This window comes from Neophocaena asiaeorientalis, unplaced genomic scaffold (assembly GCF_003031525.2).
Source record: "Neophocaena asiaeorientalis asiaeorientalis breed wild unplaced genomic scaffold, Neophocaena_asiaeorientalis_V1.1 scaffold524, whole genome shotgun sequence".
In the NCBI taxonomy this organism is placed as follows: domain Eukaryota; kingdom Metazoa; phylum Chordata; class Mammalia; order Artiodactyla; family Phocoenidae; genus Neophocaena; species Neophocaena asiaeorientalis.
This window is the reverse complement of record NW_020172144.1, coordinates 1,301,581-1,322,464: the sequence shown is the minus strand read 5'-3', so window position 1 is coordinate 1,322,464 and position 20,884 is coordinate 1,301,581. Positions and strand designations below refer to the sequence as shown.

Here is a 20,884-nt window from a genome sequence, read left to right as displayed (position 1 = left end):
TCCTCATTGCATGCTGGGAACTGTAGTCTTTCTGGGAACCCGCTCCTCCCGGGCCGAGAGGCACCGAGGCTGCGCCATCTTAGGTCCGAGTGCGGCAGTGGAGGCTAGAGCGCAGGCGGGCTCAGTCCAGGCGCCGGCCGGCCGGCCCCGCCCCCGGGGGCCTGGCGCCCGCCCCTCGCTTGGGCCCCGCCTTCCCCCACGTGTCTGCTGCCGGGGGAGGCGCCTGAGCCGGAGCGGGCCGCCTGCGGTCCGGCCCGGTCGGCGCAGAGGGTGTAGTTGGCGGCGCCCGGGAGCGAGTCGCTTCCCGATGTTCCCGCCCCGGCTGCCGCGGGCCGCGCTGTGCGCTTAGTGCCCGGCTCCGGCCCCCTGAGGCGTCCGGGGGGCGGTGAGAGCGGCCTCGGCCCCGCGGAGACGAAGCAGCTGGAGGGCGAGGCGGCGGCCGCCGGGAGGAGGATGGGGGCTAACCAGTTAGTGGTGCTCAACGTGTACGACATGGTGAGTACGGCCCCAGCGGCGGGGGCCCGGCCCAGGCCCGCATCCTCTCGCCGGTCGGCTCGGACCCGGCCCCACGCGCTTCCTGCCTCGCGTCGCTGCCTCCCGCTTGGTTCTCTGGTGTGGGGGGAGGGGAGTATTATTTTTTAATCCTTGTAAACGTCGACGCGCTTGTTAGCGTTGCCCAGTCTGCCCCGGGGCTTTGGCCAAGACTCGGTTCGTCTTGAACCTCTCGCGTGCCCCGACTTGGCCCGGACCCAGGGCTGGGCCCGAACCTCTTGTCCCTTCCTCGAAGCTTGGGTCGCGGGCCGGACTTCCCACTCCACACGAACTCCGGGGCAGCCCCGCTTCTCCCACGCCGACTGCCTGCTCTGCCAGACCAGCCCAAGACTTCAAAAACTCCCAAGCTCTTGTAAGTCCACAAAGTCACCGCTTGTGATGCCTGTGTTAGAGTCTCTTTAAAGGTGAACAGGAGCCAAGACACCCTTGCCTCCAAGGCAACCTCATTAAAATGAATGAGGCTAAAATTTATCCAGAAAATAGCCCAGCAGAATTATTTAGGGATCATGGTGGTGCTCCTTTCCTAGACTTTGGAGACCACTTTCCAGGTGATGCAACAGGTATGTGACGTGACCACAGGAGAGGGACGGGAAGAACTTGTTTGTCGTCATCTAACTTCGGAGTACTGTGAGCACACAGAATTGAGTCCAAGGATTGGTTTGCCTTATAATTGCCATTGAAATACCCAGTACACAGTTATTGTTGCAGTTAGATGCGTGCTTGGGTTTGTTTGCTTTCGGTTGATTAGTTTTTGTTTTATAAGGGATTCCCCTCTACCTGCGATGTTTAAAATTTCTTGTTAAGTGGATTGACAAATGAAAAAGTCCCCAACATTATTTTTGTTGTCTTAAAGATGCAGAAGAGCAAAAATACTGGAGGTCAGGAGACTCGGTTCTCATTCACAGATCTAAAATTTTTGCTCCCTTGTATTGTTTTTAAGTTTTTAAATTTAGAGTGTAACATCTTGGGTAGAAAGGGATTCCCATGCCACAATCTGGGAATTATGTGAGAAGGCCATAAGGACTGCTTGAGATGTGAGATCAGATCTCTGTTGAGTTCACATACAAACTTGGGAGGTGAAAGGAGATGGGTTAACATACAGAGAAAAGTGGCACATGATAGAAAAAGTTACAGAGAAGACTGTAATTCTCTAGAGTAATAATTCTCTAGAGCAAATAATTCTCTAGAGTAAAACGTTTTGCTGATACCTGTGGATGCCTTTATTTTCCAAGAATTTTTATTGCTTCTGTTTACCCTCCTCACCACCATGCCCCCAGTGATCTGAATTTGGTTTCTTGTTTATTCGTGAAGATTGTTACAAACCATCTGTCCCTCAGGATATATTCTGCTCTTGAGAGCACAATATCCCTTTTCTTCTAGATTATTAAACCCCGTTAGAAATTAGGATTATGCAATGGCCAGAGGACCACGGTTTCATAGCCTAAAAGAAGTCTGTGAAAGTAGAGGAAGAGAGTGTTTTGCTTTTTTTAATAAAACTGAAAGTACATTCTTTGGCTTTTAATGGCCTTTTTTACACTTTAGGTATTCTGTGAATCACAAAAATCATTGCCATGTGGTAAATGTAGGAAAAGCTAGAGATGATATTAAAAGCAGTATATTTTAAAGGGAGGAGTGTTCTGACAGATTTTAAAAATATTAACTGGATAACAAAGATCTTATTCTTCACATCACTTTTGTAAAGTAGGTAGTTACAAAGGAAGCAGATAATAGGGTAGGTTAAACCTTCCCAGGCAACTATGAATAGGATCTAGAATTTCTAGACCACAGTCTGTTTCATTATTTTCTCTACTGAATAATTCCTGTGTCAACAGGAGGAGAAGGAGCATGTGAATGTTTATTATCAGAATGGAAACTAGCTGAATTATATGACTTCTAATAAACTTGCTTTTATATGTTCTTTTAAGGGCTCTCGGTCTGTGAGTGTTTCGTGTCACTGACTCAGCAACCTACAGCTATTTAGTTAGGACCCTGTAAAAGTCACAAAAATTAATTAATTACCCTTTTTTTCTTTAAGGAATTTAGAAAGTCATAGGGGAGTTAACAACAGTAGTAACAATTCAAAACAGAATACCATGCTTTTGATAAGAGGAGAACAAGATGTAAAGGAGAAGACTGAGTGTGCTTGTAGGATCAGGGAATGCTGAAAGATAAAGGGGGCAAAACCTGAAGGACTGGTAGGATTTCCGCATGCAGGGAACATTCAGCATGAACAATGGCAGGAGTAGGAAAGCATAGGTTGGATTTGGGAAATCCAGTATAGCGAGAGTGTAGGATGCATGAAAGGAGACAAAACTTTCAGTTTGATTAGAATTTTTATTATTTGGGGCTGAGGGGCTGGGCTGTGAGCCAGGGGGAACCATTTAAAGTTTTTGTGGGGAGGAGCAATGTGATCAGAGTTACGTTTTAGAATTAAGACCAGTGGGTTGAGGTACTAATTTGTATCTATTACACTCTCATTTTTCTCAAGCCAGTTTTGGTTTTTGAAACATTTTTGCTTGATGTCAAGGGCAAATTCCTTTTATCTTTGGTAGTACTTCCTATTCATCATAAATGACTTTGATGAGGATTGCTGTGGTCTGTCTGTACAGGCCTAATACATCAACTATCTATCTAGTCCAGACTTGGTAAACATGAAAATCAGCCTTTGATTTGCACTTATAATCACTGTTTATAGGGACCTCTTGTGGTGTATCCTTGTACCTCTTTCTCTGTGAGACTGTTACCTGCTCTAGGTGACTGTAATTTTCCTGTTCAGTAGATTGGGAGCTGTTCATCATTTCTTTTCTCCCATAACTCTGCCACATACATGAAAATAATTGTATTAGGGTCATCTGAATTAACTTTCTTCTCATGAAGAAACAGTATAATCCTCGAAAGGTTACTTTATCTTACACAGTGCTGCTTAATTATTGCTTGCTGCCTTCTCAGTGATTTTGTTCCTCTCTGTACTTTGGGGTAATCTACCACCAATAAAACATGTCCTGGAGTTATTTTCCAAGTCTTGGGAATGAGGTTATTCACATATTGCTAACTTACTGGCATACATAGTAAAGCAGGTGATTCAGATTAGTTTCACTTGCTGGGCCAGTCTCTGGTATAGTCACTTTAGCACAAAGTCTTCATGTGTCATAGATCCAGATTTTGTGCTACTAAGGAATTTTTATAAAGTAAGAATATGCAGTAATATGATGACATTTGTAGATTCATTCCATAAACAATTTTCTTCCTATTGTTAAACCGTACCTGTACATCTTCAGAGTCTTAACAGAAAAGAAACACTTTCTAGGACTCTTCAAATGAGGAAGTTTTTGTCTGGACTCCATTCTTTTGATCCTCCTGTCTGCGTTACACTTCTAGAGAGTGTGAGGCCATGCAGGTGTGACATGGTCTGACTTCCCGTACATCTGTAGATATAATTCAGACTTTCTGAAAGAGTTTCAGACTCATTTAAATATACTTTTCACCTGAGTGATTCCATAATATCATTAAAACAACATGTCCAGGAACAAACTTTTTTTTCCCTTTTCTCCTTTCCTGACTCTGCGTTACACTTCTAGAGAGTGTGAGGCCATGCAGGTGTGACATGGTCTGACTTCCCGTACATCTGTAGATATAATTCAGACTTTCTGAAAGAGTTTCAGACTCATTTAAATATACTTTTCACCTGAGTGATTCCATAATATCATTAAAACAACATGTCCAGGAACAAACTTTTTTTTCCCTTTTCTCCTTTCCTGACTTCAGACCCTTCCCCGTTACTCTACCCCACCCCCCCCGTCCCCCACATTTCTTGTTAAAGGCCCATTTCCTACCAATCCCCCACTATCTCCCCTCCCCCCAACATATACTCTTTATGCTCACACAATGAAAATTTTAAGTTATCCCAATAAGCTATACCGTACCCAGGTTCTTTCACACATGCTGATCCTTCTGTGTGGAATGTCCTGTTCCAGCGTTGATCAGTATGACCCCCTGCTCCTAGCTGTAGCTTAGCCTTTATTCATCAGACTTGGCTTAACTTCTGTGCCCTAGTTGTAATTTCTGCATGTCTCAGTCACCGCTTGTGTTATAATTCTGTGCATCCCACTACACTGTAAGTTCCTTGATGGCATCATACTATCACCAGTGTTTAGAAGAGGGCCTGTCGCTAGAATGTGTTCTGTAAGTAAATATTTACCAGATGAATGGGATTTTAACTAGGCAGTTTTGTTAGGAATGGTGCTAGTACTTGAATGGCCTGAAAAGGTCATCTGTTCCCTCTTCTCCCTGTGTCAAATGCCTATTTCTGGGTTTTTTTCCTTGTACTTTTACTTAGTTTATTGCAGGATTTTAGCTTTATTGGACCAAGAAGGGAAGTAAGATAGCAAAATAACATCAATTATTCTTCTTTGACATTGTTCTTTTTGTTCTGTTTTGTTTTGTTTTTAACACTGTGTAACTAGACTGAAGAAATGTTCTTAATCTGTTTATTCTTTGAACTTGGATTTTAGTCACTCCTTGGAAGAGAATCCCTTCAAAAACATTGTCAGTTCCTGAATTTTAATAAGATTTAACTAGTTAATAGGAACTAGTCTTAACTTTCTTGTACCAAGTATGCTTCTTGGGCCAGTGACTTTCCTACCACTTGATATAGAAACAGTGACCCATGAGTCTAGTAAAAAAAAAAAAGAAAAAGGTCAGTCATAAATCTGACCTCCTATGTTATCTCTGACAGTATCTCCTTTTTTCTTTTCTTTCTTTCTTTTTTTTTTTTTTGGTTTAGTGTATAAAAGGATCCAGTCCCTCTATATATTTGTTTTATATTCCTGCAATAACAAATTGCCCAAAACTTAGTGGTTTAAAGTAATGCAGATTTATTCTCTCACACTTCTGTAGGTCATGCATTCAGGTGGACTAGGCTGGTTCCTTTGCTCCAGATCTCACAAGGCTTGAAAGCAAGGTGTCAGCTGGCCTAGGCTGTGGGGGACACATCTGCTGCTAAGCCCGTTAGATTGTTCCCAGAATTCAGTTGCTTGCAGTTGTAGGGCTGAGGTCCCATTCCTTGTTGTTTTGTCAGCCGAGCCTCTCTCAGATGCTTAAAGCCTCTTGCATCCTTCATCCTCAAACCAGCAATAATGCATTGATTCCTTCTCACACTTCACATATCTCTGGCCTCCCCTTCTCCCATATGTTTCCTACCTCCATCCAGTAAAAGTTCTCTGCTTTTAAGGGCTCTTATAATTAGATGAGACCCACAAGGATATTCCAGGGTAGTATCTATCTTAAAGTCTGTATCCTTACATCTGCAAAGTCCCTTTGTCATGTATAGCATATTCACGGGTTCTGGAGAGCAGGATCTGGACATCTTAAGGAGTCATTCTGCCTACCACACCATCTGTGAAAGGTATTTTGTAAACCCCAAAATGTTCGGTGTTCCCTTTTAGCAGTCCCTTGACTTGGCATGGAATAAATGTTAACCTAGTAATTTAAAATGGAAAATTTGATGTACAGTCATCCCTCAGTATCCATGGGGGAATTGGTTCCAGGATCCACCCTAGATGCCAAAATCTGCAGATGCTCAAATCCTGTGGTTGACCCTCCACGTGCACAGGTGTGGAACCTGTGGATACGGAGGGCTGACTGTATGTTTATTGAAAAAAATCCACGTATTAAGTGGTCCCGTGTTGTTCAGCCGTCACCTGTATTCAGAAAGTAAAGTATGGGAATCTTTTATGATTGGCAAATACTCCGATGTTAAGGGTCCAAGCATGCTGATGACTACAGACCCTTCAAACTGCAGTGGTATAGTGTATATCAATCCCGAGGTCACGTGTTGATGGATAAAGTTAACAGTATAGAATTCAGTGAAACTTATAAATTAAGTACTTTAATACTAAGGAGAGCCTACTATTGTAGGTGAAATCTTTTGTTAAATGGATTTTTCTTAAGACAGGTTATACTTACACTTTCCATTTATTGACTGTCAGATTTTCTATAAGAATATTTAAATTCCAAAGCACCATTATTGTTCAAGTATCACCCAGTTGGTTACTAGAATATAAAGAGAAGACTGCCAAAATAATCTTAAACTATGAGAAAGGCAGAACAATAATAAAGGGAAACGAGATACATGTCAATAATTTTGTTTCGATTTATTTGGAATGTATTTTGGTGTATGACTGTGATAGTCCCCTACCCCCAGAACAATAACTCAAAACTTAACTAATGAACCCCACATTATTTGAAATAAAAGTCTCTCCTCACTAAATTGTGATGTCATCCTTATCATAATACTAAATTCTTGCCCATACAGGATTGATTCTAGTCTCATTACTACAGTATTTTAATTATTATAATCTCACAATATATTTAGTATATGGCTGGGCCAGTTTCCCTTTTTTATCTTTCCAAAGTTTTCATGGCTGTTACTCATTTTCTTTTTTAGAAGTACTTTGTAAGGCTCTGAAAAAATTCCATACTTTTTTGTCTTTTTTTTTTTTGACTTTGTTAAAATACACATAAAATTTACTGTCTTAACTATTTTTACCTGTGTAGTTCCGTGTATAACACATTGTTGTGCAACCAATCTCCAGAACTTTTTCATCTTGCAAAAGTGAAACTATACCCATGAAACAATTCCCCACTTCCCCTTCCCCTCAGTCCCTGGTTATTCCCATTCTACTTTCTTTCTCTATGAATTTGACTAGATGCCTCATATAAGTGGAATCATACATTATTTGTCTTTTTGTAACTGACCTATTTTTCTTTGCATAGTGTCCTCAAGTTTCATCCCTGTTGTAGCATGTGTCAGAATTCCCTTCCTTCTTAAAGGTGAATAATATTCCACATTTTGTTTATCCGTTTATCTGTTGATGGACACTTGTTTGCTTCCACCTTTTGGCTATTGTAAATAATGCTGCTGTGAACATGGGTCTACAAATAAATCTGTTCAAATCTTTGCTTTCAGTTCTTTTAGCTGTATACCCAGTAGCCCACAAGATTTTTTTTTTGTTTTATGACATTTCAGTCTCATGTCATCCCTAGAAAGGCTTCCCCTAGCCTAAAATTATAGAAATAATCTACATGTTTGTTCCCAGGTGGAAAACCAATACTAATTATTGAGTGATCCATGGTTCCCCATGTTAATTGGAGGTACGTGCCACGTTTATCCTGTCTTAAATTATCATGGATATATAAATCTATTTCTTGACTTTCTATACTATTCATTTATTTAGTTACCACTTCCTGCACCATTACAGATGTTTAATTGCAGTATTCTACTGTGTTTTGATAACTGGTGATAAGTTTCTCATATTCTCTTTCAGAATTCTCTTTATTTTTCCCACACATTTGTTTTTCAAATAAAATTTAGAATCAATTTGTAAAAAAATGTCATTGAAAATTTAAGTGTAATGACATTAAATTTATGAATAATTTTGGGGAGAATTGATAGATTTACAATATTGAGTCTTTTCCCATAACAATAAGAGCTAACGGGACTTCCCTGGTGGTCCAGTGGTAAAGATCCCGCCTTACAATGCGGGGCACAGGGGTTTGATCCCTGGTCGGGGAACTAAGATCCCACATGCCGCGGGACAGCTAAGCCTGAGCTCGCGCACCTCAGCTAGAGCCTGCACGCCTCAACTGGAGCCTGCGTGCCGCAAACTACACAGCCCACGCGCTCTGGAACCCGGGCGCCACGACTACAGAGCCCACGTGCCCTGGAGCCTGTGCACCACAACTCGAGAGAGAAACATGTACGCCACAACTAGAGAGAAGCCCACGCACCACAACAAAGAGCCCTGTGTGCCACAGTGAAAGATCCCGCATGTCTCAACGAAGATTCCACGTGCCGCAACTAAGACCCAACACGGCCAAAAATAAATAAATTAAAAATAAATAATAAATAAACCTTTAAAAAAAATTAGAGCTAACATTTTTGAATGTTTTCTGTATGCCAGCCATTGCAATAAGCCATTCCCTCATATCCTTTTTAAAAATGATGAAACTGGGGCTTAGTTGAAGAATGTGCTCAGAATCATGCCATAAGTGATAGAGCAGTCTTGAACCAAGAGCTCTGACACTAAAATCCGTGCCCTTAACCACCATATAGCTGCCCTCATCCTTGGAAAGTGCTGTGTTTCTCTTTTTATTTGTCCTAATCTTACACCCATTCCTAAACTAACTTTCACTGTGCTCTTTGGAACTCATGAATGAGTAGTGATTTTTAAAATCCCCTACATCCTAAACCTTTTCTGTAAATGGTCCTCTGATGGTTAATTTTATGTGTCAACATGGCTAGGGCAGAGTACCCAGTTTTCAGTCAAACAGCAGTCTAGATGTTGCTATGAAGATATTTTTTAGATGATTAATATTTAAATCAGGAGACTGAGTAAAGCAGATTATCTTCCATAATGTGGGTGGGCCTCATCCAATCAGTTGAAGATCTTAAGAGAAAAGACTGCGGTCCGTAAGGAAGAGGGAATTCTGCCGCCAGACGAGCTGTAACATCACCTCTTCCCTGCCTTTCCTGCCTGCTCTCCTGCCCTGCAAATTTCACACTTGTCATCCCCCACTATCACGTGAGTCAATTCCTTAAAATAATCACTACCTTGCTCTCCCCCTACCGTCTAAGTTAGATTTGTAGTCTACCATTTTAATCATTCCCTCTGTCACATTTGTCTGGCAAATGTTAAATTGAACTCTTCATGTCCTCCACACCTCAGCAGACAAATGCAGCTAGAGAAAAATATACAACCATACAGACTAATCTCACTTTAAAATCATGACCATAAACCCCAAGAGGACCCTAAGTGCCGTCTGGCAGTGCTTCCTTATTTCTATGGTCAACTGACTTTCCCACTCTCCAAGACAACTACAGTATTTCATACTCTCTCCCCACATTCCTTACTGTCAGCTGATGGCTTCACTGCTTATTTCACTTAAATTAAAAAAAAAAAAAAAAACGATTGAAGAGAATTTTCTCATCCTTCCACCACCACTGTTCACCTCCCTCCTATTACATGGAAAGGGAACGAATTGCCAGTGTCCCTGCCTGAGGTCAAACCTTCCACTGTGTGCTGAAGCCCATGCTCTCCTATGCAAGGACTTTGCTTTTCTTCTGTTCTCTCCCAGTTTTTCCCCCTCTACTGTCATTCTAGTCAGCATATGAATATGCTGTAATATTTTCCAGTCCTTATTATCTCTGTTTATAAATTCTTCACTCTGCAGCGAGCTTGAGGGCAGAGACAGTGTGTTACTCTTCTTTTTATTCCCAGAGCTTGGAACATAGTGATCACTTTAAAAAGGTTTGTGGACTTACCTGAAGTTCCCCTAGGACTTGTCCTGAAACAGTTTCTTCCTCCACTGTGCCCTCTTGTTCATTGTTGCTACTTGCAGGATGGAGAAGCATGCTGCTGGACACCTGCAATGGCTTTGGGTTTCAACCCTATGGCTGGCTGCTCACCTCCGGGGACGTGCTTTGCTCTGGTGTCTTGACGGGTCTCCCTAGCCAGTCAGGTGGCAAGTGAGAGTCCCAAAGCATCCACACTGGTTCAGAACAAGAGTATCGATGTGAGAAAGAGTCAGGGCTGAGACAGACCTGGCTTCTCCTTGGTCACGCCTTCTCTACCTTCTCCTTGGTCACGCTTACTGTGTGGAATCTGTTACCGGAAGTAGTGAAATGCAGTTCTTTGTGGTTTAGCCTGGCATCAGGCTGCATGGATTTGTATTCTACCTCCTGCGTTTTAGCTGTGTGACTTTAGGAAAATTACTTAACTTCTCTGTGCTTCTATTTCTTTCTAAAATGGGAATAGGACTTCCCTGGCAGTCCAGTGGTTAAGACTCCATGCTTCCAATGCAGGGGGTGCTGGTTCAATCCCTGGTCAGGGAGCTAAGATCCCACATGCCAGGTAGCACGGCCGAAAAATTTAAAAATAAAATAAAATGGGAATAGCACTGTACCTAGCTCATAGGGTTTTTTTAAGGATCATGGGTCAATTTGTGTAAAATGCATAGGATGATACCTGGCACGTGATAAGCACTGGAAAGTGTTAGCTATTGTTATCGCTAGTGTTGTTATTTGCAGGATTGTAGAAGCTAAATGAGCTTCCATTTGTATACTTTCAGCCGTTGCAACACTTAATAACTCGAGTTTGGGAATTTCATCAGTTTATCTAAAGGAGTGTTAGTACACAGAATAAAGTGCTACCCAGAGTGAAGCATTAAAAGCAGGCTGTTGAATGGAGAGCAAGCTAGGGGTTACCAGTTTGCAGGGGTGCGCAAAAGGGTACAAACTTTTGGGTGTAAGATAGGCTCAAGGACATATTGTACAACATGGGGAATATAGCCAGTATTTTATAACAGCTGTAAATGGAAAGCAACCTTTTAAAAATTGTATAAAAAATTAATAGTAAATTTAGATTTAAAAAAATGCGGAGTGTTGTACACTTGACACCATCTCCAAGATCTCCATCGTACTATATGTATAAAATTGGGGTTAATTGTATAGCCTTTTTTTCCCCTTTGTGTGTTAGAGTTGACAGCTGGTCTTCAGCCTTTCTGCCAGATGAACTTAATGCTTCTAATTTATATAAGTCTTTAAATATTTGTGGAAACTAAAAATAAACAACTTAGCTTGAGGTTGGTTTGTATACCGTAGTGTAATTATAATTTCTAGCTCACTGTCCAACACTGAGTTAAATGAACCACCAGATAAAGTTAACATGTTAATTGTCTCCAGCAGTTCTCAGTATAATCTGTTGTGTGTATACTAGTCTACTGAATAGTATAAAAAGAGTTGTCTGGTTGAAGTACAGTCGAAATTCTAGTTTCCAGAAGGAACATATCTTCTAGATTTTCCCACTCCTTCAGATTTGAGGGTTAGTTATAGTTCCCAGAATAGGAGGTCTCTACATTACTAAACTAGTAATAAGGTAGGCATGTCACATGGCATTTAGGCAAAGAGTAAGTGATGGCTATTTCTTTTTACTTGCGATGGTACATGATGGATCACCATAATTTCACATTTAAGGAAAAATAATGAACTAATAGTATTGATCTCCATCTTATTCTGAAGTTTCAGGGTACTTCAAGATCATGTAAAGAAAATTAAAGCCACATGAGACTGTTAGGAAGTAGTCATGTGACTTCAAAAAGCACTAGGTGAAGGCTAAGAAACCTGGGCTCTGTTTACAGTTTAGCCAGTCATTATGTGGCCTTGGGCACAGATTACATGCTTGAATATCCCATAATTGATTTACATATTTTATGTGGACTGTTTTATGAAAGAATAAGTGAAAGCATGTGTTAGAGTAACCCAAAACGAGTTATTAATTTATTACATATACACATATTTGTTTTAACACTTGTCAAATTTTGACTGATTGTTTACATTCTTAATGAGTTCCTTATGGGCAAGGACAGTGAGTTAATCATCCTTGTATCCCCAGTGTCGAGCAGAGTCCCTGACATACATTTTATTGAATCAAAGTTCTCTAACTTGCTTTATTTATAGCTTTGTAGGTAAGTAAAAATTTTAAATGAGATTTAAATTGAGATGCAATTTAGGGGAACCTTCTAGAACTGTTTCTCAGTTTTATCCTGGACCAACTAAAAGATACATTTTACATAATACTTATTATACACACATGTAACTGAAACCAGATGTTCAGGAAACACCTTGCTGTGTGTGATGTCCTCTGATAAGTTCTATTGCATTATGTTTCATTCATTTAAAATAATGCTGGTGCAACCCACTGAAATGATTTTAGGATTCTTTAATGGGTTTTAAACCTACAGTTTAAAAGATACCTCTCAGGAAGCCAAGCTCCATGAGAACAGGAACTTGATCATGTTCACTTCTGTATTGCTAGTTCTTAGCACATAATAGGTGTTCAGTACATATTTCTTGAATGAGAGAAAAAATGGAGTTGTTTTCCCATGGGTCACGTTTAAGAACAGGACAAAGGGAAAAGCATTACATATTCCTTGCTACATTTCAGCTCATCAAGTATTTGAGTGATCTAAGTACGATATAATACAATACACTAAGCAACATGCAAGGTACAGAATTAAGTAAGACTTTGTCTCAGATCTCATGCAGTTTTAGAACCCAATCCAGGAGGACAGTCAGGTGCAAATAGGCCTTCTTAAAAGGAGTTTCAGGGTTTTACCAAAATTTTTATTTCACACAACTAAATTAAGTGCCTGATACGAGAGATTTTCCAGAACATGGTTTTCTGGTGTAGATGTGGCTCAGGACCAAGAATTGGCAGTACCCTGCCCCATCTACTTATCATCACTAGTAGAGTCAAACGGTGGCTAATATAAAATAGGGTTAGTCTTAAAAATATTCAAGGGGCATTTGGTTCACTGTTGATTTGACTTCTAAAAATCTATTCTCCTTTAAATAACTTAATTCACAGTCATCCTATGTCTAGCTTGTTGTGGGAGGGTCTTAGAAATTAGATCCTTTGGTAAACATAATAATTTGTTTTTGAAAATTAGCTTGCATAGTTAATAAACAGGAGGAAGCTTTAGCTCTGTACAAAATACACGTCACCACATTTTCCTTGGTTTCTTAGATTATCGTGTCAGTATGTAGTTAGGCATATTCACACTGGTGAGGTCTATCAAAACTTTATATTTATAAAACTTTATATTTATAAAACACTTTACATTTATAAAACACTATTAACTAAAAGATTACAAATCTTTCATAATCAGGAGAGATTATGTACTCTAAAAAATTGAGGCTTAATACCTACTGTTATCAACAATTTATAAATAACTTTGTAATGAAAATGTTTTTGTTACATAAAGATTTTTTTTTCTAAGACAGAGAGTTGGCCATGTGCTTATTAGATAATATTTTCAGGTAGTGAAAAGATTGGACATTTTCTTAGAAATAATTATTATGGAATAGAATCTATTTCTTATAGTATAAAGCAAATTAACAGACATAGCACTGGATAATCGTGATTTCATCTAAAAAAGATACTAGAAAATCTTTTCATTCAGTGAGTTTTTATTGTCTCTCTGCTTTATGACTAACCTGATGCTAAGGCACCATAGATAGCATTAAATATGATTTACTGTCAGTATTAAATAGCATTTGCTGTAAGGTTATCTTGGGCTAAATCCAGTGGTACCAGAAAGACTTCATAAGGTAGTTTAACAGTGTGAACATCAAGGACAGTTTTATATTAGATGACACTATAATAATTATCCCACAATCTCTACTAGTCACAGTTTATTTTGGATTTTTTTTTTTTTTTTTTTGTTTTTTTTTTTTTTTTTTTTTTTTTTTTTTTTTTGCGGTACGCGGGCCTCCCACTGTTGTGGCCTCTCCCGTAGCGGAGCACAGCCTCCGGACGCGCAGGCTCAGCGGCCATGGCTCACAGGCCCAGCTGCTCCGTGGCACGTGGGATCTTCCCGGACCAGGGCACGAACCCGTGTCCCCTGCATTGGCAAGTGGACTCTCAACCACTGTGCCACCAGGGAAGCCCTATTTTGGAATTTTAACTCAGTAATTGAAATGCCTTGTCCTAAACACCTTTTTTTGGGAATTAAGTAAAATGTTTACTTTTAATCCAGTGAACACTGGTTCTAGTTTATAGGGGAAACAGTCATACTTTATACTTAGATCATTTAATACTGCCTTTTAAGGAAGTCAGACCCAGGCTCTAAGTGGTTATATTAAGTGTTTTAAGTTCCAGACTAGGGAGATTGCATTTATCATTGCTGTTGCTTTCAAACAGGAAGCATAACATTTTATTAAATGAATAAAGCAAATCACTGACTAAAATGAAGTTTAATGAAAGTTCTCTATCAGAAGAAGAACTTAACATTTTAATATATGACTATAATATAGTACAGTCAGTTCACTTCTATAAGCAATGCTTTAAAATAATAAATAGAAATATTTAGGCCAATTTTTTCATTGAAGCAAGGTTGAGCTCAAAAGTTAACTATAGTTTATGTATTTATTGCCTTCCCACATATTTCAAGATGATAACTTTTCTGTGAATGGTTTCCTCTTACCTTTTTATATTAATACTTTGGAATGCTTTGATAAGCCTTCTAAACTTCAGTGACACTGGCTGGTATCAAAGGAGGTAAAGCGTGTATTAGTGGTCCTTCCTTGGCCCTCTTCTCTTTACTTACTTGCCACCTCCATGGACTTAGGAAGTACAAGACTGTAAGGTCCTAGCACCAAAGTGAGATTGGTTCTCCAGCCCTCTGCTCATGTCCTTCATGAATATATAAGAATCCTATAAAACCACTGCCTTATTTACAGAGACCTTTTACTGAGATCTGTACTTTTCAAGAATATAAATCATTGCTTATAGGAGTCTTAGAGTCAAATTAACTTTGCCATTGTTTGCTGTTCAGTCTAGTGAGTCACTGCTCTTGGTAATTTGACATCAACTCCCAAAGATTCTTGAAAATTCTGAGAATTAACGGGTAGCCAGAACCAATCTGCTTATTTACACGTGCATATGACCCTTTACCAATGTGTAGAACAGAGTATTAGGGAAGAATCATATTATCAATATATGTGTTTGCTACTACTAATGCTTAATGTTTACTATAGGTCAAGCGCTGTTCTAAGTACTTTATACATACTAATTTATTAATCCTCACAATAGTCCTCTGTGGAAGATACTATTTATTATCTCCATTTTATAAATAAGGACAGAGAGGATAAATATCTTTACCCAGGTCACACAACTAGTAAATAATGAAGTCAGAATTTGAACCAAGGTGTTCTGGCTCCAGGATCTGAATTGGAATCAAACACTTTTTGAGATATATTGGGTATCTTTAAAAGTTATCAAATATCAGTGTGGGACGGGGATAGATTGGGACTTTGGGATTGACATGTACACACTACTATATTTAAAATAGATAACCAACAAGGACCTGCTGTATAGCACAGGGAACTCAGCTCAATATTCTATAATAACCTAATGGGAAAAGAATTTGAAAAAGAATGGATACTTGTATGGGTATAACTGAATCACTTTGCTGTACACCTGTAACTAACACATCATTGTTAATCAACTATACTCCAATATAAAAATTTTTTAAATTTTTAAATAAAATTAAAAAACACTTTTTTAAAGTTACCAAATATCTGTGAAGAAAACAAGACAAAGAACCCCCATCTCCTGACACTCAGCCCAGTGTCTTTCCACTATAGTTCAAATGCTTCAGCGTTGTTCATTGTAATGCTTGGATCAGCCTTTTTCTATTCAAGCAATAAACTCTGAAGTAAATTCAAAGATAATAGAAGCAATACTCTTGTGATCCAGACTGGAACACAAGAACGTTGTGGGCTTTCCTGTTTGATCCTAAGGGAAAGATAGCCTTAGATTAAGCTAACCAAATGGTTTAGTAGGTGGTTGACATGGACATGTTGTGGTAACTCTGCTGTTGTTTGGTGGTTCGAGAGATACTCTTTTGTGGTAGCGGCTGGGTGGTTTACTGTTTTCCTTTGGTATGTTGGGAAAAGTTTGAGAAGAATCAAACTGTAAACTTTCAAATGAAAACATCTGATTTTTCATATAATCCTTGAGAGATTGTATAGTTGTCAGCATTGGGTAAACTTGAATGTATAGTTTCCTGTAGTGGATCTGCCCCTAGTGTTCCATTTCACTCCTGCCTCACACAGCATGGCCCTGTGTGGTAAGCTTTCTCTGCAGGGCTGGTCCCAGTGTCATTATATATACCTCTTCATCCCAGCTTCTGCAGTTGTCTCAGAGCAATAGTTCACCTAGTCTCCTGAATACTTGTTGTATTCTTAGACTTGGACAAACTCTAGCAATAAAAGTGGTCTTTTCCCAATTCAAATAAAAGGCTAAGCCTTTAAATAAAATTGTCCTGTATTATCCATTTTTCCCAAGTGTATAATTTCAAACTTTTGGCATCTGCTGCTATTTAGACAACAAAATCAATGAAGACATACCCAACAAAAATTAACAGAAATCTTGCTAACATCCAGTCATATCTAATTCAGCAGCTTGGTTTGTTTGTTTTTCATGGATACATTTTCTTGGCTGTGATTTCATGTTGCATATTTATATCTTCTGTTAGAAAATATCAATGTTTTATGGTTCTACAAAAGCATGAATTTCCACATAGCAAGTTTGAGAAGCTCTTTTGAGCTTTGTAGGGAGATTTTTATTCCAGAGATGCCATGTGAAATGTTTTGACAGTGGTAAATAATTTTTTAAAGTAATGACAGAGGATGGAAAACAAGTTAGAGGAGCATTGAGAAACACTACTATTAATTTCAAAAATCTTAAACTATGAGAGGATAGTAATTACATGAATAACTACCAACAGCAAATCACTGTAGGACAGTTTCACAACTGAAATCATTCAGTGAAAGACAGTCCTCATACACAGCCGGCGTTCCGTATCCACAGATGCAGGGGTCTGACTGTACCACACCGTTTCAAATAAGGGACTTGAAAATCTGGGGGGGTTCTGGAACTAATCCCCCGTGGGTGCAATGGGACCGCTGTACTTTTTCTGTTTGTTTACAGTTATGTCATTAAATCTCCACTTAAAGTAGGCATCATCCATATTGTCTGCATAGCCTTGGCAGGACTTTGAGGCAGAAGGACTAGATAAGGCTTGCTGACCTTGAATTAAACACATGTCTTCCACAGGCAGTCTGCCCAGTTTTTAAAGAGTGAGCCTTCCAGGCGTGTTCTCTGATAATAGAGCTAGGAAACCCTAACAGAAACAACATTTTAGAGAGCATCTCTGTGGAAGGCTTACCCACTTTTCTTTGGAGTCCATTCAGAAAAAAAATCACACCAAAGAAAAACATCACATTTACTTCATAAAATTTATTCAGTAATGTGCTGCTGTTTATATATGAGCGGTGGTTGACCAGAATATGTATATTTAGAGGATATTTTTTTCCTGGGTTTTTTTTTTCTTCAGTCTTGCTGCGTGGCTTGCGGGATCTCAGTTCCCTGGCCAGCGATTGAACCCAGGCCCTCGGCAGTGAAAGCGCAGAGTCCTAACGACTGGACCGCCAGGGAATTCCCTTTTTTTTTTTTCCTGTTCTTGATATGTTATTTGTTTATAGTCTGTTTTCTGCATGTTTTTGAAGGCAGCTATCTGGAATTAGGAATGCGGTCTGTAATTTGAGAAATAATCTAAAGTTTTTGATTGGGGATAAGTATCTGCAGGAAATTTTGTCCTTGGAGGATTCATATTTATAAAATAGTTTTTGTTTAGGTTTGCCAACTGTGAAAGTATATACTCTTCTACCATTTGGTACAAGTTAGTAGATCCTTTACTTCTATTCCTAGCATTTTTTAAACAGTTTTATTGAGATATAGTTCACATACCATACAGTTTACCCTTTGTGTATAATTCAGTGGATTTTGGTGTATTCAGAGTTTTACAACCATCATTGCATTCAATGTTAGACATTTTTCATTGCCGCAGAAAGAAACCGTATACCCCCAATGGCAGTCACTCCCCATTTCCCTGCAAACCTCCCAGTCATAAGTAGCCACTAATCTATTTTCTATCTGTATAAATTTACCTATTCTAGGCATTTCATATAAATGCAATTATACACTCTGTGGTCTTTTGTGATTGACTTATTTCACCTAGCATAATGTTATCAAGGTTCATTCATTTGCTGCATGCATCAGTACTTCTTTCCTTTTTGTTGAGAAATAATACTACATTTTATAGATATACCACACTGTATTTATTCATTCATCAGTTGAGGGTCATTTGGGTTGTTTCCACTTTTTGGCTATAGTGAGTAATACTACTGTGAACATAGATGAAAAGTTTTCGTATGACTATATATTTTCATTTCTCTTGAGTATAAACCCAGGAGTGAAATTGTGGGTCATATAGTAAATTTAGGCTTAATATTTTTTTGAGAAACTGCCAAATTTTTCCAAAACTGCTATACCATTTTACATATATACTATGGAATATTACTTAGCCATTAAAAAGAATGAAATAATGCCATTTGCAGCAACACGGTGGACCTGGAGATTATCATACTAAGTGAAGTAAGACAGAGAAAGACAAATATCATATGATATAGCCTATATGGAATCTAAAAAATAAAATGATACAAATGAAATTATTTACAAAATAGACTTACAGACTTAGAGAACAAACTTATGGTTACCAGGGGCGAAGGGTGGGGAGAGAAGATAGATTGGGAGTTTGGGATTGACATGTACACACTGTTGTGTTTAAAATAGATAACCAACAAGGACCTACTGTATAGCACAGAGAACACTGCTCAATATTCTGTAATAACCTAAATGGGAAAAGAATTTGAAAAAGAATAGATGCATGTATATGTATAACTGAATCACTTTGCTGTACACTTGAAACTAACACAATATTGTTAAGCAACGATACTCCAATATAAAATTAAAAATTTTTTTAACTAAAAATAATAATAAATAAAATAAAACTGCTGTACCGTTTTAAAATCCCATCATTGGTGTATGAGGATTCCAGTTCTTCTGCATCCTTGTCAACACTTGTTATATCTGTCTTTTTGAATACAGTCATCTGAGTGGGTGTGAAATGCATCTAATGGTAGTTTTTATTTGTCTGTCTTCTTTAGAGAAACACCTATTTAGATCCTTTGCCCATTTTTTAATTGGGTTATTTGTGGTGTTCTTGATTTCTAAGAGTTCTTTATATATTCCGGATATACATCCCTTATCAAATTTCTCCCAGTCTGTGGGTTGCTTTTTCACTTTACTTATGGTGCCTTTTGAATCACGAAAGGTTTTAATTTTTATGAAGTCCAATTTATTTTTTTATTTTGTTGCTTGTATATTTGGTGTCACAACTGAGAGACTGTTGCCTAATTTAAGATCATGAAGATATACTCTTGTTATCTTCTTAGAGTTTTATAGTTTTAGCTTTTACATTTAGGTCTTTGATTCATTTTGAGTTAATCTTTGTGTATGGTGTGAGGTAGGAGTCCCACTTCATTTATTTGCATGTGAATGTCTGGTTGTCGCAGTCCAATTTCTTGAAAATACTGTTTATTTCCCCCATTGAATTGTCTTGGCACCCTTGTTGAGAATCAGTTGACCATAAATATAAGGGTTTCTTTCTGAACTGGATTCTATTCCATTGGTCTGTATGTCTGTCTTTGTGCCAGTTACACAGTGTGTTAATTACTGTAGCCCTGTACTAAGTTTTGAAACCAGGAAGTGTGAGTATTCCAACTTTTTCAAGATTGTCTTGGCTATCATGGGTCCCTTGAATTTCCAGCATTAGCTTGTCAGTTTCTGCAGAAAAGGCAGCTGGGACTTGGATAAGGATAGCAATGAATCAGGTCAATTCAGAGAGTACTGCAATCCTAACAATATTGTCTTCTAATCTGTGAGCATGGAATGTCTTTCCATTTATTTAGGTCTTTAAATTCTTTCAGTAATGTTTATAGTTTTCACTTACAAGGTTATGTAGTTCTTTGTTAAATTTATCCCTAAATATTTTTTACTGCAACTTGAAAGGGAATTGTTTTCCTAATTTCATTTTTGTATTGTTTACTGCTAGTGTATAGGATTACAGTTGATGTTTGTATATTAATCTTGTACCCAGCAACCTTACTGAACTTGTTTATTATTATTGGTTTTAGTATTTTTTTAGTAGATTACTTATAATTTCCTGTATACAAGATCATGTCATTTGCAAATAGAGATAATTTTACTTCTTTTCCAATCTGAATGTCTTTTATTTCTTTTTCTTCTCTATTTACCTTGGCTAGAATCTCCAGTACAGTGTTTCATAGAAGTGGCAAGAGCAGATATCCTTGTTTTGTTCCTGATCTTAAAGGGAAAGCATTAAGTCTTTCACCATTAAGTATGATGTGAGCTGTGAGTTTTTCACAGATAACCTTTATCAAGTTGGAGAAGTTTCCTTATATTCCTAGTTTGGTGAGTGTTTTGGTCATGAAAAGTGTTGTATTTTGTGGATTTTGTCCTTTACTCTAGTGCTATGGTATATTACATTAATTGATTTGGGGGGATGTTAAATCCGTTTTGCATTCCTGGAATAAATACCACTTGGTCGTGGTGTATAATCCTTTTTATATGTTGCTGAATTCAATTTGCTTGTATTTTGTTGAGGATTTTTGAGTGGGTATTCATACGAGATTGATCTGTAGTTTCCTTATGATGTCTTTGTCTGGTTTTGGTGTCAAATTAATACTGGCCTCATAGAATGATTTGGGAAGAGTCCCCTTTTCTTCTTTTGAGCAGTTTATGAAGAATTAGTATTCTTGTTTAAATATTTGGTAGAATTCACCAAA

General features: G+C 38.5%; 1 protein-coding gene across 2 annotated transcripts in view; it reads left to right on the top strand.

Annotated features, from left to right (window-relative positions):
• Positions 1–242: 242 nt before the first annotated feature.
• Positions 243–20,884, top strand: part of DESI2 (desumoylating isopeptidase 2) — a 39,495-nt gene continuing 18,853 nt past the window's right edge. Inside the window, exons 1-2 of one of the 2 annotated variants that reach the window (XM_024754480.1) lie at positions 243–495; positions 788–904. In XM_024754480.1, the coding sequence (XP_024610248.1) occupies positions 454–495; positions 788–904 (159 nt within the window). In that variant the 5' untranslated portion in view covers positions 243–453. The remainder of the gene's footprint in view (positions 496–787; positions 905–20,884) is intronic. The other variant, XM_024754488.1, reaches the window with a different exon arrangement.